This window comes from Gavia stellata, chromosome 3 (genome assembly GCF_030936135.1).
Source record: "Gavia stellata isolate bGavSte3 chromosome 3, bGavSte3.hap2, whole genome shotgun sequence".
NCBI classification, from domain to species: domain Eukaryota; kingdom Metazoa; phylum Chordata; class Aves; order Gaviiformes; family Gaviidae; genus Gavia; species Gavia stellata.
In genome coordinates, this window is record NC_082596.1 from 73,319,002 (window position 1) to 73,337,912 (window position 18,911).

The 18,911-nt window shown below is 37.9% G+C and overlaps 1 protein-coding gene across 1 annotated transcript in view; it reads right to left on the reverse strand.

The window, feature by feature from the left end:
* Positions 1 to 18,911, reverse strand: part of INO80C (INO80 complex subunit C) — a 33,109-nt gene that overhangs the window by 2,878 nt on the left and 11,320 nt on the right. The window contains exons 2-4 of the mRNA XM_059815560.1: positions 8,003 to 8,113; positions 4,928 to 5,039; positions 3,138 to 3,205 (exon numbers count right to left, since the gene is read on the reverse strand). Coding sequence (XP_059671543.1) covers positions 3,138 to 3,205; positions 4,928 to 5,039; positions 8,003 to 8,113 — 291 coding nt within the window. The remainder of the gene's footprint in view (positions 1 to 3,137; positions 3,206 to 4,927; positions 5,040 to 8,002; positions 8,114 to 18,911) is intronic.

Genomic DNA, 18,911 nt, shown 5'->3' on the forward strand with positions numbered 1-18,911 from the left:
CAGAAAATACAGGGACATTTTTCTTATACTAGATTTCTAAAATATTCTATTACCCCACATATCTTCCTACTATGATATAATCTTGAAAATACATCTAGTGCTTCTTATGAAACATTTCTGGCTTAGCAATTTAAAGGACATGCTGTTTCAGTTATCTTAATAAAAATATTTTTTAAACACAGTATTTTTATCATAGTCTGGAGAAACCTTGCAGGCCAGGTAAAATAGGAAACTTGACTCATGATGCAATTAGAGGATGGAAAATTAAGGGGGGAAAAAAAAAAGTGGAAGGACAAAAAAAGGAAACAAAAGCAGCACTGAATGGATTCATACAGAAAGGAGAGTATTTATACTGAGGTAGAATAGTTAAAAGTACATAAATCACTGATGGAAAGGAGGAGCTGGTAAAGAAAAACTGAGGAACTGAAAGGAAGACTCCTCTTATTTGCTATAGCTAAACTGACACTCAGCTGCCAGGGACACGGTCTTCACTCACATCTATAACCTGTGTCACTGTCTTGCTACAGGTGCAACAACTGACTAGTTTTGTAAGGCATCAAAGGCCAGTGCTGGAAAGCATTATTTGGTTCCTTGGAGATGGGGCAGTGAAAGGGACTTATGCCCTTATGCTGTCTGCCCCACATAAGCCCCTCACAGGTCAGAGATGTTGCTGCAATGCTAGTAACACCTGGAGTGAAGGCTACTAATACTTGCAAAGCAAGTCTAAGGGGAGAGGACGGGAAACAGATGAACACCACTAACTGACCCAGTATGGATTTTTTGCTATTTTGGTGAAATCTACTCACTATTATTTCACATGTCTACCTATCCCCACTTCCTCCATCCACTGCATCTTTATATAGAGTAGGGGTACTTACGCAAAGTTCCTTATTCAACTGACCCCTGCTACTTGTCTGAAAACAAGTTGCTATTATATCAAAATGATACTCTTACAAGACTGTAAGTCTGCTTGGCTGGCGGGAATTATTTTCCCTGGGTTTGTGAGCAGTCTCTTCCATTTGCTGTCTGCCAGATTATCTGCGAGGGAGATGTTGTTTTCCCATTCCCTCTTGAACACCAAGGGTTACCAGCCTCGATCTGAGCAACCCATTCCATTTCCAAATCATGCTCAAAGGCACAGGCTGGAAACATGCCATCTCCTAGGTTCCTTATTTAAATGTGTTACTTAAAAAAGTCAAAGAAAACATATGCTGCCAAGTCAAGAACTCAAATGTTAGGATGTGCAGGATTACAGTTGGTGCTATAGCTATTCTTTGATTCCTTGCACTGTGTATCCACTATAAGACAGTCCTTAATTAAGTGCTCACCCATTTTTTTTCCCATCAGGGAGTCTTACCTAATTCAGTGTACAGAATGCAAGGTGCTGTGTTAACCTGCATCACCATAACAAATGTGTATATTTACAGGTATCTCTATGAGGTGGTATCAACCCTGTGAGATGGGCTAGTGCCCTATGGATGAGAAACAGATTAAACTGGGGGAAGGGACCCAGAAATTCAGTCTAAGGCTATATGAAATTACAAAGTTTTCATTATTGTAGTTATTTAGTGTAAGATTACTTAACTGTTTTTATAGTCCAAAATACAACATTCCCATTCATAGAATCATAGAATCATTCAGGTTGGAATCAAGTCCAACCATTAACCTAACACTGCTAAGTCCACCACTAAACAATGTCCCTAAGTGCCTTATCCACACATCTTTTAAATACCTCGAGGGATGGTGACTCAACCACCTCCCTGGGCAGCCTGTTCCAATGCCTGACAACCCTTTCAGTAGAGAATTTTTCCCTAATATCCAATCTAAGCCGCTCATCCCCAAGCCTGGAGCGTTGCATGGCGTTGTTGTGACCCAGGTGTAGGACCCGGCACTTGGCCTTGTTGATCCTCATACAATTGGCCTGGGCCTATTGATCCAGCTTGTCCAGATCCCTCTGCAGAGCCTTCCTACCCTCGAGCAAATGAACACATGCATCCAACTTTATGTCATCTGCAAACTTACTGAGGGTGCACTAGATGCCCACATCCAGATCATTGATAAAGATATTAAACAAGACTGGTTCCAATACTGAGCCCTGGGGAACACCACTTGTGACTGGCCGCCAACTGGTTTTAACTCCATTCACCATATTCATTTCAATTGTAATAAATGCATAGGCTTCTGCAGAACAAATCACTGAGGGCTGAAGGTGAAAAGTGAAAAGATCTGCTGTTACTAAACCCGTTTTAAGTAAAATTATTCATGTCACATAGGAACAATGTCAGCGGCAGATACAAAATTTTTGTTGGACAGAATTCAATGACTTTGCTCCTGGTTTGTGCCAACAGGATCTTTGGGGAATTCAGGTGCCAAATTGTAACTACCGAGACTTTTTGGAGCATGTGCAAACTGTATCTATGTCCAATATGTGGGGGGGTGTTTCCTTTTTTTAAAATTTTTTTCTTTGACAAAACCATGTGAAAGAGCCCATCTGTGACACACAGGCTATACATCTGTCAAACTCGAAGTTCCAGCTCTGAAGCATGGGGTTATTTGAAATTCTCAAAAGTCCATGCCACGTGTCTGTCTCAGGCTGATTTGTTTGAGGGAAAGTTTGAGAGTAATGATAAGAAGATTTTTTTTTTTAACCTGGGCCAATCAATATAATTTTGCCTAATCTCATTCTTCGAAATTGCTGAGCCATCTTTTTGAAACTAAAAGATATAATGAAATAAATCAGCCTCAGGCAAACACTCAGTCTGAAAAGTTTCAGTCTGTGTGGTTAAAGCTTAGCAAAGTTAGGAGTCATGGAAACTGTGGGCCACCAGCTTTCACTGTAACAATCTAAAGAATCAGAAATAACGGGGACAAATGCAGACTCTACAGCTGGGAGAGTGGTGTGATAGGAGCCACCTGGCAGGACGAAATATTTAATCTGTCCTGACTTCTATTAACAACCTAAGAATTTTGTGATGTAGTGACAGTATTTGGGTTTTGGCCCTAAATCACTGGACAACTATAAAGCGCAAGGCTGAATAGGAACCTCAGCAAGTATAGCTGTTACAAAAGCATGCACCAGCTTTATTTCATTGTGGAAAGTGAGATGCCAATTTTGAAGAGAAAAATAAAATACTTACCGGAAGACCTGAAATGTCTGAATATTTCTTGGCAGGCTTAAAGGAAGGAGGAGCATCAATACTAAAATCTAGAGAAAAACAAAGGGATAAATTCAGCGTGACGTATATATTTTAAAACGCAAACCCAAAACGTAAATAGGTAACAATACTTCTTTAAAATGCTGCCTTTACTTTCTGATATCTCTATTAACTAGCAGCACTAAGGCAAAGAAATACGAAGCCGAATTACCTCTGAAAACATTTAGCCTGTTAGCAGTGTAAACAACAGCCTGATTTTGCTCACCTCTCTAAATAAGAGTTCAGGAAGCAGAACTGCCCTCCCCAAAAGGAAAAATGCAAGAGAGCTATTTGAAACGTGTTGATTTCTTCCAAGTCTTAATGAATTCCCTTGCAGTCTGTTATTTGCAAAGAATAGTCATTATCATATACATGGTATACGTTAAGACCATGAAACATTGCTCAAGATTGCAGCTTTGAGATACTATAATCCAGAAAAGCAAAGTAATCTTTTAAATCAGTTAAATCTTTAAGTATGTACCACTTTAAGCCCAGTCAATGACCTAGAAAATTGTCTCAATGTTTAAATTAAATGATAGAAATTGCTGTTCTTCAGTCCCCTTTAGATAGCAACTCTCATTCATAAACATTCTTAAGATACAGTAGGTATGTTTAAGTAGTTAAATCTCCAATTTTGAATGTTTACAAAAATATCTTGTACCTGACTCATTTCTTTCCTCCTTCCTGATCTCCCTTGCACCTCATTCAGATGCTATGATCAATTCTAATGCTCCATGCATATCAAATTTCTAACTCATCATCTCATAATTCAAAAGACACTAATGCCACAGACAGCTGGTTTTAAATATGCAATTGAATTTCTTTTCCCACCTTCTTTAAAAAAGCCTGTAAATTCACTGTTGCAAACAGAATGTAATAGAAATAGCAACATCAGCAGATTGTCAGTTACAATAGCCAGGAACACACAGTAGTCTGCATTTTTCTGTAACAGTTGCATCTAAAACACTTCAAAAAATGGCAAGCTATTTTTGGATGAAGCACCAAGTCTGACAAAAAGTATACGCATATGGTCAATTCTGAGATGCTGCCACTTGCTTAAGAAAAATCTGAGGATCACATTCTGTCTCCAGCTATGCTCAACTGTATCCTGCTTTACGAGTAGACTTGAAGTATCTAGATTAAGACCACTGCTGTAACTCTGCTCCTGTAGATGAATACCAGCTAGCTGTAATCAGAACTGTTAATAGTGTAGTTTCAGCTGTGCTGAACTAAATAGGGGATGTAGGATTTAAATCTCCCAAGAATCTAGGATAAGGAGCTGGATAGGAAGCTTGGGCTGAGGTCTAAGCTACTGCAGGTATGTGGCTTAGCAGAATCTATTTGAAAATAGTTCAAATTTAAGTTAATCAAGCAGCAGCCACCTGTCAGAAGATATTTGGGCTGTACGCAGAGGAGGAGGCTCCTTAGCAGTGAAGAGGTGACAAAACTTGATGGGACTAAGGAGTTACTGACCTGGTTTGGATAAATACATTTCCTTTATTAAACTCTCTTCCCAAATGTATTTGAACTTTCTCACAATACTCCAAATTATTTGCTTCCCCCTACTTTCCACTTAGGGCTGGTGAGTGTGATTGGACTAGTCTTACTAGTACTAATGGACCCTGTTCAAGCAGGATACTGCATGCACTGATGAAATAATTTAGGTTTGTTTTAAAGTTATTTGTGTGGATTTTATTATTTATAAATACATGCAAAGCATCTAAGCAGCTTACAGCTAGGATCATTTAGTTGCCATGGCAATGCCCTTTCGGAAGCAAGAATTTGTTTTAGGTTCTTCCAAGTTCTGTTCTTCTTGCCAGCTGCTGCTCCACCAATGCCGGAGTGCTAGAATTAAAAATATGGTGTTTAGAGACAAAATAAATAAGGAATACTGTTTCAGAACATGACACTTCTATTTCGTAGTCTTTCTGATATGTCTCATCTTGTCATGAACAATTTGTTATCCTCACTTATTTCATCAGCAGGCTAATATACTGTACACTTTAATCTTGGCTGAAAGAAAAACAAAGCTTTTTGGACTGTGTCAAAGCTAGTATGTTTAGGATTAACTGAAGGAAATGAAAATCTGCTTTTTACATGGAAATAGAAAATCAATGTGGTTAGGTTTAGCCTGAGATTACAGGATTCTGTACGTACTTCCCATCTTATTAGAACTTATTACTATGAAGTTGTGTCGAAAATTGTGATTACACAGCTAAATTTTTCTCTCTCCTTTTTATGGCATATTACAGGTGCAGCTCTAGCTCTTGTAAATTATCCATGACTGTAGAAAACACAACTGATCTTGCAAAATGTAATGAATATTATGAGAAACTTTCTGGAAATTTTATTTTTCTTTCAAAGGATAGAAGACACAAGAATAGAAAAAGAGTAATAAATAGAATGTTGGCTGCCAAGACAATTTTGCATTTTGAAAGGTACTCTAATGGAAGGCTTGCCACAGGTACTATAATGGCAGTTTCAGTTATCAAGTATGACTGCTACAGAGTAATTTATTTATGTCCCTCCAGAGACAGAAGCTGCACAACATACTGTACTACTTCTAAATGATCAAAGGACACAGATTTACAGCTTTACTTCAGAAAAGAAAATGTTCTTACAATTGGGGAGTTGTTGTTATTTCTGTTAGTAATTACTACCTGCCACATCAGCCTCATCAAAACTCAGCAAAGTTCTGCAAACACACTTCTGCTGTGATTGGTTTATAAAGAAGCCTGTTAAATTGCTGAGAACGATAGGAGGAAGGATTCAATGAGAAAGCTTTTTTCTGTAGATGTAAGATATATTCAGAAAAGAAAGATGCTCATGAGCTGATGATATATCAGGTTTTGGCAATGGATATCCAATATAGAAAGTACATGCAAATGTTTGCTCTGAGAGTAACACCTTAGTGATCTAGAGATTATTGTAAAATAGAGACTGCTGGAATATGAGACCAAAATAGATGTACTACCACATTACTAATTCAAATTTATTACATGAGTTTTCCCCCAAATCCCGTATTGCATAATGATTTTTTTTTCAGTAATCTGGTTTCTCAAAAGCAACTATTGGGTTTATATGAACTTATGCCTCCTAGGAATGGGGCTGAGTATCACCTCACATACCTACAATCAAAAGGCAATGACTGCCAAGTGCAAATGAACCAAGCTACCTCTGCACTAGTGAAGCTCAGGGAAAGCTGGAGCTAGGACAAGGTGGAGCTATTCATTGCTCTACACAATCATCAGAAGGTCTTCTTCCCCTTCCCCATTGCCAAGGCATGCAAATTCTATTCAGGAAGTTTAGAAAAAGGTAGTTTCTTCCTGATCTCTGCTTTTAAGGCTATCCTCTGCAATGAGCTAATGGTTCAAACCTGGGCATATTTATGAGACATAGACATGAATTTATTTATTTTCTTCCTTTTAAGTAAATGAGGCTGAAAGGATGCAAAAAGTCATCCAAATTGTTACTACTAGTTCATACCAGCAAAAAGCTAGTTAAAACTCAATACATTTCTTCTCAAATTAGTTACTGTATCAGGGAAGACAACTTCATGTTTTTATTAAAACTGCCTATTATTTCTGCAGCAGTTGCCAAAGGCCCTGTACATTCATTATTATTTCAAGCATGCAGACATTAGTATTGCCTCTTTGGAAACGGTGACGTCCCTCTAAGAACTGAAGATCAGCACAAGGCCTCATGGCTATTTAAAACCTATATGGAGGCAACATGGAATGCCTCTGGGTGCAAATGGGAGTTTTTCCAATAAGCCTGTTTCTCAAAGATGCTGGTGCTCACTGGAGGATTAGTGTGAGCAAAGTATACAGTCGTTTGAATGCCCCTCTCATGACAGAAGTTGTCTGCAAAGCAGACATAGAGCAACTTGCAAGTCAGAGGTTTATTTTATACCCCCTGCCAAACCTGTGCTTAGTGAGCTGTGCGATGCCCGATTACTCAGGTTTTATGCTGTGGGAGATTGTATCTTATTCATACAGAATGAAATCTGGGATAAAATCCTTCTTTCCAAGTACTGGCTTAGGACCAGCAGTCTGAGAAGTTTGCTTGCGTAGAAAGCATTTGTAAAGTGTGCCAATGAGTTGGCCCTGGAACAGCAAGATAAAAAGATATTAAAAACAAACCCAGCAGTGACAGCATTACTAGCTGTAGTCTTCTTTCACCTTCTCCCCCAGTTTAAACCTCAGAGTGTTTTAGCAGCCTGTATTTCATCAGCTGTCAGAGTTTACATGACTTCTGAATGCCAGCAAGCCAGGCTTCTGAGGAGCATGGAGCGTTTGCTTCTAAATCTAGCAATTACTGGAAGAACAGACATCACAGGTCTGTTAAGAGTTTCAGGGACTGGGAGAGGAGCAAATGCCAGTTGCTGATGACTCTGGCTGATTTCTAGTTCAATTGTTTTGCAGCCTGCCTTGGCTAGGAACTGGGAGATGGGATTCCTACATTCACATTGGTATAAATTATTCCTCTCTAGCTGTGGTAGTTTGTGAGATACCACACCATAAAACTTCTGCACTTACCTTCATGTGGTAGGTTTTCTGACTCTGTTCCAGAACTTATTAATAGTTCTGTCTCTGGACCACTGCCATTTTCATGCTATAATATAGTTTGCACTTTGGACCATAGTGTGGCATGGTCTTGAGGTGAATTTCTTAAAAATTGCCGACATTTTATTTGGCTGTGAAGCTGACTTTCTTAAAATTTACATTAGCAATATGGTTAAATAGAATCCTAGTTAATGCTTTATTTCAAGAGTTTAAAAATTCAAATTGTTAAAATAATATACTTACGATGAAGTTTGGATCTTTAAACGGTAACGGCTTGATGGTTGTTTCCACTGATCCTGTGCTGGAGTCTGTGTTCAGAAATTTGTTTTCATTCATGGCCTCTCCACCCGCACTCTGAGGAAAAAATACAGTCTTACTGCTTGTTACTCTGAGCAAGTTTAACCAGAGACTGAGCTGTCTGCTGTATTACCTGCCTGTTGCCTTTTTAGCCTTTCCATCTCTTTTGAATCTTTAAAGATGCTGCATCCCAGCAGTGGGGAAGCATGAAACAGAATATTTGTCAAGCAATTTACAACTGACACATAAAGGGGAGGAGGGGAAATAGAGTGGCCAAAGCCTACTGAGTAAAAGCAGCATTGGGTTTATTTCAGTATTAATGAAAGCCATCTCTATAAAGTGCAAGACAGCATACAAAACCAGAAACAGCAGAAATGTACATTGGATTTGTTTCAGAATGTTCAGTATTACAGCATTAACAGGAATATATAAAATTTATAAAGAGTTTTTCGTCAAGGTTCTAAAGAATAATTGATTAATCAGTTTGTTCTCCATATGTGGCTTCAATCATGCCTGAGTGAGGACTGAGGGGAAAAAAAGATTTTATTATATATATTATTTTTATATACAAGCCTCACAAAATCTACAGTGGTACTAGTTGGTGTTTTCTAGGCTTTTCTTTATGGTTTATTTATTTAGCAGGAAGAGCAGCTGGAGAAGGTATGAGTGTGATTGGAAAGCTAAAAAAGTTGTGTGGCAGTCTAACCAATTTCTTATAGTTCTGCATGGCTAAGTCTATGTTGTTTTTTTATTTTGTGAGCACCCTGTATGTCTCCACACTACCAGAACTAGCCCATGCTAAATACATAAATGTTCTCGTGAAATCCTGATCTACACTGAAGCCAATGAGAATTCTGCCATTGAGTTTGGCAGTTCCATCAATAGGATTTCATACCTTGATTCTTTTTTCTTGAAGAACAAACAGCTTGGCTAAAAGCTAAATCAATACTTACTGAATGAGTAGTTAAATGTTTCTTTACTTTATCTTCAGACAGATAATACTTAGAACAAAAAAATGTTTTCCTGTGAAAACCTGCACTGCAAAACCTTTTGTGTTGATACAATACTCAGAAAAAAGAATCATTATTATTAGCGAATTATGGCAATACTTCTAGAAACTGAGACTATATAGCAAAGGACATGATTCAGCATATCCTTCTCCATGTGATTACAAAGGAAGAATTTGTATTCTTAACGATATGTGTAAGTAATTACAGGATTAGGAACTAGGCAAGTTGAACTCTTCCTTGGGGAAATACATAGTTATTCAACAGTGCCTGTTTTTAACATAGCAAAGAGAGGTCTTAAATATTCGAAGTATGGTATAAAGAAGCATTCAAGTAAAATAGTCACATTTCTAGTATCTTATTAAAATATATGAATAGAGATGATCTATTTTCAAAACAACAGTCAGTTCTCTGTAAGCTCATAGTACAGGGGATACTGTCGTAACAACATCAGTGGAATCAACATTCAAGTCTGTAGCTTAAACTTGATTCTTCCCTTGCTGAGGACAACATTAAAAGGCAGTGACTGTCACAGAAACAGAACAAATGCAGATGGATGTTTAGAAACGTGTGCATTATGTGATGGTGAGCAGAGAAAATATCTTCAGCAATCCTGAGTAAAGTGGCTTTATACAATGAGTTGCTAGGTTTCAAACTACATTCTTGCACATGCACGCTTCCAGCACTTCAGATTTCAGCAGCAAACATTAAAGTCAATCTTGGGAAAGACAAGGCTTGAGATAGAAGATTATTTTTGATGAATAAATTTTCTGTGATACTGCTCATTATCAGTGTAAATTCTTTAAGTGGAGGAATCAGCACTCACAGTTATCCTTCAAAGCATTCTTGCCTTTCATTTGGTACTATTTGGTCAGTTTTAAATCCCATCCTACAGTTTTTTATTAACTACTTTATCACTTTTGTCCTTTCAGTGATCTTCTCCTAAATATTCTGTTGTTTATGAAACAGGTTTTGAGTAGCATTTCAACAATATCTCAAAACAGTACCTAGTATTTTGAGGCAGAGCAAATAAAAAAGGTTTATCAGTAAAGGGGAAGAAGCTTCCTTATACATATAGTCCTTAATTTCTGCAGCTGGGTACATTTACATATCTCACTAGGTTTTTCTGTGTGGATTCAGTGCTAATCTTGCCGGCGCATTGGGAAGGAAAGTAAGGAACTGTTCCTGGCAGGACAGTTCCTGAATGTAAATTCTACATGTCGTTTCTTTTCCGGACCAACCCCTAAGGGATTTCAGGTATTAGTGCTGCTAAGAGTCACGATAAGTCACGTTACAGGCCAGATGTTAATTTTGTTTGTGCTAGTATCCCTTGCACAGTGGCAGAGGCAGCAGGATTTGGAGCAGCAGCTGCTTTTCTGGGCCACGTGGACACCCAAGTCATCCTCCAGTCCCACTGAGACATAACACCAGCAGGAGCTTCCGGATCTGTCATGGACAATTTGAGAGCAGTGCTTTCCTCTCCAAGGCAAAGGGTGCAGACTGGTGTGCAGGACTGTAAAGCAGCTTGCATACCACACTGGTATGCAACTGATGATACCATGGTTTCAGAGCCCTGTGACAGACTGGGAAGCAAATAAGACTGAGTACTATGATCCCAGCTAAATGCTGGGGACTGAGGTAAAGACATACTGTAGAGGCATGCCAGTTCCCTCACTCAATATTGCTTCTATGAAAATTTTTAGCAGTAGCAGTAGCACTGTGGAAGAGAAATACTCAGCTAATGTGCTTTTCTTTCTGGAAAAACATTAAAGAGTTGAGTAGAAGCACTGCTTCCAGAATAATGTGCTACTGCACAGAGGAGTGAACTCCAGCAAGTACAGAGCTTTGAAATGCTCTTTCCATGCAACCTGCAGAAGTCTCAGCAGATATCCTCTGCAGTTTTTCAGCCACAAACTGAAAGTGTCTCAACAATCTACAAATCTGTCCAGCCTATGTTTTAAAATGTCAGGATTTAAAGCATAAGAAATATCATTTATTTTCAGGTTTGTTTTTTTAAGGGCGGGAATGCCAAATTAATTTTAACCAGTAGGGATCTACCTTTGTACTGTAAAACCCATGTTGCTTGACTGTAAATAATACAGTGGTAAATACAAAACATTATTTAGAGCCTGAAAGAAGCCTCCTCAGTAAACAATTACTGTACAGTAAAAATAATTTTTAACTTTTAACATTAGTTGAACAAATCTCTCTCAAACGTGCTTGTTTGCTTGGTCATTTAGTTTGGAAGATAGTTCATTCTTCACTGTCATGTGTTGGGGCAAACAAACAGGAATGAATTGAAATCCCCTTTGTAGTGCTATGAAGTGATGGCGGTCTCGTGAGCACAGTGAGGAAGTGCCTGTCACCAGGGAACGTGTACTGCTCAATGTGTGCTGTAACCCGAAGTCATGTTGTGGGGTAACTTCCCCTTCCTGCCAAATTCACAGCCAGTCCCCAGCACATTTTTCTCTACCCAGCCAGTCTCTTAGCTAACTCCCTCACCCCCAGCATCCTAGGATAATCCCAAATGCTTTGCAGTAGGGCTAGAAAGAAAGTGTAACCATGGGATGAAACTCTGGATAGCCTCTTTAAAGCTTCTTTTTAACTGATCTTGTAATGTAAACATCCTATATGGGGAGCTCAATATACACTTCAAGGAGAGAGACAGTGAAGCAGCTTTTAATGTGCACTTTATAACTAAACTGTGTCTTTTAAATGGTGGTTTCTGTAACTAGGGCTACAGGGAATTTATGCTAGAATAGTCACTAAGCAGTCTGTATCCCTCCATAGGCTGTTGAAGATTATAGCAACAAAGACTTTGGAGTGGCTTTACATTTACAGTGTACATCTGCACTGGCAAATGAAGGTGTGATTTCAGTACAGCTGAATGTGCCTATGCTAGTTTTACCCCAAATAACAATAAAAACCCTACAGTAAAGACTGCAGCTAAGCCATCAGTAACTACGTTCATCCTTTCCCATCGACTCTTCCTCTGGCTGTTAACCTCCAGAGAAGTCCATGCTGCCACTACTTCTCACGTTACCTCCCTCTGTCCTCCTCCTCCCGGTATCCTCCTCAGCCAGGTGTAGACCAACCTTGACTGGAATGGCATGTTTTAAAAGTTGTAGACAGCGGGTCAAAGGCATCTTATAGGACCACTTGTGCAATTTTATTCCCTCTATAAAGTGTTTATGTGCTTTAGCTGAATTTTAAGTACAACCACAGTGTGACAGGTCGGCAACCTCTATCCCTCCTGGGATAGATGGGAGTAATAGTGAGGGGTGCTGCTTCTTTTTTGCGTTTCTTTTCACAAGACCATCTATTGAGTATTCAGTGCATCCCAGCTGGGTGGGACACTGTCCTCCCTGTTACATACTAGGACTGGGTGACAGTCGCCGAGTGAGGAAGCTGGCTCAGGACTTCACTTGATTAGGAGGCAGCAAAAATGTGTGAGAGAGCGAAGACCTGCAGCAAACACTTGGGAGTCCTAAGAGGTTTGTTGTAAGAGCAGCCAAGTCTGGGGAATAGACCTGAGCTAAGCTTTGCTACCTTAACACTAGTTTCTTTTGAATAAAGCCAAACCCCAGGAATGAGCCTAGTTTGGACCCTACTGTATATGCTGTCTGTACTGGGAGAAAACACACATTGGGAGGCTGCCTACTCACATACTACTTTCAATCTTAGGTTTTGGTAGATCTATTAATTTTTTCAACATATTCTGTTCCAAATTCCCTACCACAGATGTATTGGTTTTCACATGATTTCCAAAGATTGCTCCATCTGTCTGGTTTTATTTAGGGAGAGGACAAGCAAAACTTGTAGACCATGGAAGCTAAATTCTTTGTTTTGGCTATTTCTAGGTAGAATCAGCATTGTAGTGTTTGGGATGGGTGTCTGTGATGGGACTAAATACCAAGTGGAATTACCTTATTATGAAAGTGCTTGTCTTGATCATCATTCCTTTTTTTTTCCCCAGCAAGGATTAAAACTGCATAACAGAGTGACTGATATATGCTGAAGTATCATTTCTTAGCTATTTACTTTTGAATTATATTCTATAATATTTTTTCATTATTTTAGGCTAACAGGATTTTTTACCAAGTATAAAAAACATTTAAAAAGACAAAGACATAAATTTGTGCATTTCTGGCATCCTATCACTGCATACCATGCATGTCATGGCTTAGAAAAAAAATGGATTTGCACATCACTGAAAGTACATTAGGATTGTCAGTGGCCATTTTCACCAGATGTTACAGTTTTACACGGTAAAACAGAATTTAAAAATAGAAGGTAAACTGAACAGTAGGTTGGCAAAGCAAAACTTAAATGCATAAATAACTGGAAAGGGAGTTTCTAGGCTAAGGGAGCAAAAACAATACTGTAAACATTGATTTTTCTCTGTTTCGTTTTCTTCAAATCACTCATTCATTAGTCAGTTTTAATACTATATTGAACACAGCAATTGTAGATGAAGGTGGTAACATGTAGATTTTTGGTTTGGTTTTGCTTCTGTGTTCAGTATTTCAGGTACTCTGGCTTTGTCTTACAGTAATGACTAGGGGGTTGTATGCCACTATTGAAAAATAAGTAATAAGAGGGGTCTGGTTCTAAATCAAGCCCTCACACGTGGTGATAACTTTGCCCCAAGCACCCAGTTTGGCTTGCTGAGAAACCCACTTGTTTCCAACCTTTGTATGCAAAGTTCAATAAATAGTTTAAATTACTTTTACTTACTTTTGGCAGCTGATTTTCATAATCACAATAATACTACGATGACATTCTTAATTTCATTGACACAGTTGTTTTAACTCAGCCTCAAATAATGGTATATGTCTAATTATTCCTGTAGCTGGTTACTTCTAAAGCAGCAATATCCAACTTGTAGCAACTTACTCAGCTTTTAGCTGTGTGTAACTTCTGTGACATCCTGACGAAGCTGTGGCATGCAGCCAGGAAAGAAAATGGTAATTTATAAAATAGATGGATAATACCTGTATTTTCACTAGCAGCCAATTACAGTGAGTGAGAATGCCATGTGAAAACAGAGCATGAATGTCAGTAGATGACAGCAGAGATGATATGAGAAGACTTTTCAAAATTGGTAGTAGACTTTGAATGTCAGCTATTTAACAGAGTTCCAGCTAATACTGCTCATACTGGAACATATATTAAGCTGTTTGATTAATATATTAGCTCTCACTGTATAACAAGCTTGGCATAGGCTCTTCCACATTCTGAATATTTAATTCATTTAACTTTGCATGATGACATGACAGGAGCCATTAAAGCTTGAACACATACACTCTGGCAGATAAAAATGCAGCTCTTTACATTGCTGGGAACAATTCACAGAGAAAGGTGTCAGAATTAGACGTGCTTAAGCTCAAGTTAAAATGATAGCTAAAAAATTTCTCATCACCAATGTTATTAGCACAGTGTATTTCTGAAAGCAAAGTCACTGAAGACTCAATAACAATGTAAGACTGAAGAAACAGCACTCTGTTGAACAAGATTAACTCTCTCCATGTCTGCAACAGAAAGGTTTGCTGGAAAGACTTACTCAGTAACATGTATAAATGTCTTAACCATCTGGTTGCATTTTACTTGTTCTTGGATTCAGCAGGAAAAACTTTTTCCCTCTTCCTTTCCACTCACTAAAAGGAAGCCCAGTACAATTTTCCCAGTCTTTTCTTTCTCAGCATTCTGGTACATGGTAGCAGTTTAGGAACATCCTCCCTTCACAGAAGGTCCTACCTTATTTTGGGGTAGGACAAAAAGCATCTCAGCTTGAAAATGTTCAAATGCCAGGAAGGAATGCATATTCACAGCAAGTTTTGTTCCACAGGGTACTGAAAAACTCAATTTGCTAAGCAAAAAAACTGAGTAGTAAGCAGCTGAAAAGAGGTATTAAGCACAGGGCAGCTCAAAGTCCTTGATTTCAAGCAGCTAGTAGAGTGGGCAAGACAGTCATGCATACAGTGTCAATTGGGAGTAAGTCCATTTAAGTCAATGGGTTTCATCATCGCCAACTCAACCAACAAGGTTCCTGGTACAGGTTTCTGCTTCCACTGAGATCAAAAGTAAATCTCCCAAATGCCTGACTCTAAAAATAATTTTGTTTAAATTACGACATTGTCCTCAGATGCTGATGCTGCTTTCACTTATTAAGTCAGCTGAGGGAGGGTTGTTAAACATAACAACACAAAGCTTGAAATTAGATTGTTGAATTATTATAATAATAGTTTATAATTCCAAGTATATGTCACTAATTGTACTTTAGCTTCTTCTAAGCATTCCCCAGAGGACTTCGGAGTTATGTGTCAAACTACTTTTCTGTGCGGGACTTACAAATTCTGCCCTTCCGAAAGCAGCAGGTTCTTTCCCTCTAACTTGCTGAGTATTTCCGCTGAGCATCAACAGTTAATCAACTATGCAAATTAACTCCAAACATGGGACTAACATTTAGAAATAATCTTGCCTGTTGGGTATATAAGAGGGAGGGGGGACGTGTTTGAAGCAGGACATGGAAAACATTTCCATTGCAATCTAAATAAATAAAGATAATACATAACAACACATATGCTGTCCAGAAAGCGATCTGTGCATTATGCTTTCGAACTTTTACACTGCTGTTTTGAGGTGAGTTAAAACATCTTACATTCCAACTGCCTTAGAAAGGCTGAATAAAATTTTACTCATGCACTAAAAGATTGGACTGTCACGAAGTGATGGATGGCTTTTCTATGTTCTCTTTAGGGCATTTCAATACCATAGACTCCAAGTGCTCTTGATTAAAAGGCAACATTCTCATTTAGGGTCCCGTCACTGCCTGAGCTTCAAACCATTATCATTCACCTGCACTGGTGCTTCCAGTGACAAAATACTTACCAAAATGTATAAAATACTAATTACTTTAGTCACTTCGATAGAGGTATAAAACACCCTAAAGCAAAGCTCTATTACGCTATGTGAGGGTTTGAATTCAAAATTAAAAATGCAGCCAAAGGGAGAATAAGATTTTAATTACATTCCCCACCTCTCAAACATTTCTTGAAAACCTAGGGGGGAAAAAAACCTAGCACTTTCATGACACAAGAACTCCCTCCCTTCTTACTGGTACTACTGCTCACTTAAGAAAAAAAAAATCCAGAAAAACTCAAGTTTACTTTGTTCTGTTCAAAATTATTAAACTTTCAAACACAGAAAGAGACTAACAAGCTTCAATAAAAAGCTTTGGTTTCTTCTCAAGAGATTTCAGATGCCAAACATGTTTTTCCATTTAAAAACTTTCAAGCACTATGATAGACGAAGTTTTATAACTTACAGATATTTCAGGGAAAAAAATTACTATTTTCTATGGGGAAAAGCCTCAAATAAAATGTAATTGAGATGCAACTGTGAATAGCTTCACACTATCCCAGAAAAGCTGAGTTTAATTTGCATTTGCCACAAAGCTCCCTTCGGCTTAAATAATTGCAAAGGATCTCTCGCTTTTAGATTTCATTTGGTGGATTGGGACTATTCCTTGTTTATAACGTTTGACAGTTTTCTTTATTAAGAAAATTGTAACTTGGACAAATTCATGAGCTGAACGGCACGCTGAAGCAGCTCTGGAGCTAAAAATTTCAGTATATATGGAATGAAAAGGCACGTGTTAGTTCATACTTTCACCAAGGGTAAAACTGAGTCTAGCTAACAGAATATTTTGATTCCCCAAGAGGAAAAAAGTCTTCTAAATTGATGGGCCTTAAGACTGAAAATGGATGGAAGCATACTAGCAAAGAAGTCTCGAGTAAATCACAATTGAATTTTTGTAAGAACTGCCAGTACGTTCCTTTCTCTGTCAGAAGAATTCAGTTCAGTCAAGGACTTTGGCTAAACTGCTTCTTAAACTTTGAAATACATTATTTGATATAGAACAGTTAAGGTCGAAGTATTTCTGGAGAAAAGACTGGAGGATTACAATATGCTTATGTGCTGTTAACATTGTAATGCTGCTCAGGGAGCATATCAAAATCCCTCTGTCGAATAACAGGCTTCAGCCAAGGCAGGAGAAAGATCCAAGTCCATTCATCTGCATGTGACTGAACCAGGGACAAGGAAAGCAAAAAGATATTGGCTCCTATGGCTGATGGGAAAGCAATTCCATTCTGCAAAAAATACTGTTTCATGATTCTAGTTTATTCTGTAAAACATTATCCATTTTGACAGGAAACAACGTTTGAGTAACAAACAAAACCAAAACAACATTTCTTCAAGGAAAGGCAATTAATTAGTTTCGAATAAAGACAGTGTGTATCTTTCTTCCAGAGTCCTATTCTATCTATTTTTCTTAGGAAAAATAGACCTGAATTAGAATAGTCAAATTTTACATTCAGATGTCGATAACTGCAAAGGCTTAGCACTACAGTCTAAACAGAAGAAGGTTTTTCCATTTGTGTACAGTAACTTAAGACTGTCATACCCAAACACAATGTCAGAAAGACAAACGTTAGGCCCAATGATGTATGGAACATTCCACTTCTAAAGCAATTGAGAATAAAAACATTCTTTCTACAAACCTTCAAAAAGTTATCAAAGGCATAATGTATCAGAGAGCAGTAATTGTATCAGATGCTCCAAAGGTTTTTAAAAGAGGACAAGAAAAGAAACTATACCTTAGTTTATAAAAATTTTCAGACTACAAATGTCATCTTTATTGTTTGTCTTATATTATGGGACAAAAAAAATCTGGCTGTACATGCCCTGAATACTAACTACATCCACTTTCCTTCATTTAGCAAACTCAACACCAACCATTCCTGCTTTGAATAGCACACCAGGTCTCTCGTACTCAGCAAAACTGTAGGTGCATTATCCCAAGGATACCTACATTTAACTGGATAATGAAAAAAAACAATGACTGAACCAAAATAAACATATGGCAAATTCTAATTTAGATGAAAATAAGGTAATACAAATATCTATTGTAGACTATTTTGAGGCTGCTCAGGAGGAAAAGGGAGGAGAGAGTTGTATAGTGATGCTAATTTCAAGGCAAATTTCTGAAATATTTCTGCAGAAACATTTGTACAAATAGGTGATTGTTTACTTAACTATGTAAGTTCTGTGGCCATACACTTCACCTTGATACTATATACTGAAGTTGAGGAACTGCAGCACATCTGAAAAGTGCCAGACAGTTCAGTGTTTGGCATATAAACTTGATTCCCGACTGCCTTTTTTGCTGGACTTGAAACAAAACAGAACTATTAAAAGACTTGACTTTTCCACTACGCTGGAATTAGTAAAGTTTTGGTATCACATCCATGATTGTAGATGAGAGGGAAACATAGTATTTAAATTTTGTGATGGGTTTAACACAGGATATTTTAAGAAGTTTCCCACAGTGAATTATTTAGCAAATAAAAAAAATACCTTTTGGACAGATGGAAAGGAGAAGGATAAAAAGGGCAATTCTGTGGCTGCAACAAAAGGCGATTCTGGCTTCAACAAGTAAGTTGAACAAAAATTAAGGAGAAAATGGAATTTCTGAGTTTAGAAAATTTAAGGTCATTAATGTGAGACTCAAACTAGCATTGCTAGTTCTGGACTATGTAAACAAAGATAATCAACTTAAGGAATAAGGACTTTCCAGCTAACTGCTTTGGTTTGAAGAGCCTGAACACACTGTGTATATGTCAAGGAAAAATGTCCTTCTCCTATTCCAGTTTGTTGATTTTAAGAGTTAATTTTGCTTTAAGAACATTATGCTGTTCCTCCCAGGGAAAAGCAGTTCTACTAAATATAACCATTTTTTACATTGTAGGGAGAATTAATACTATCTAAATGTAGTCATTGAGTTT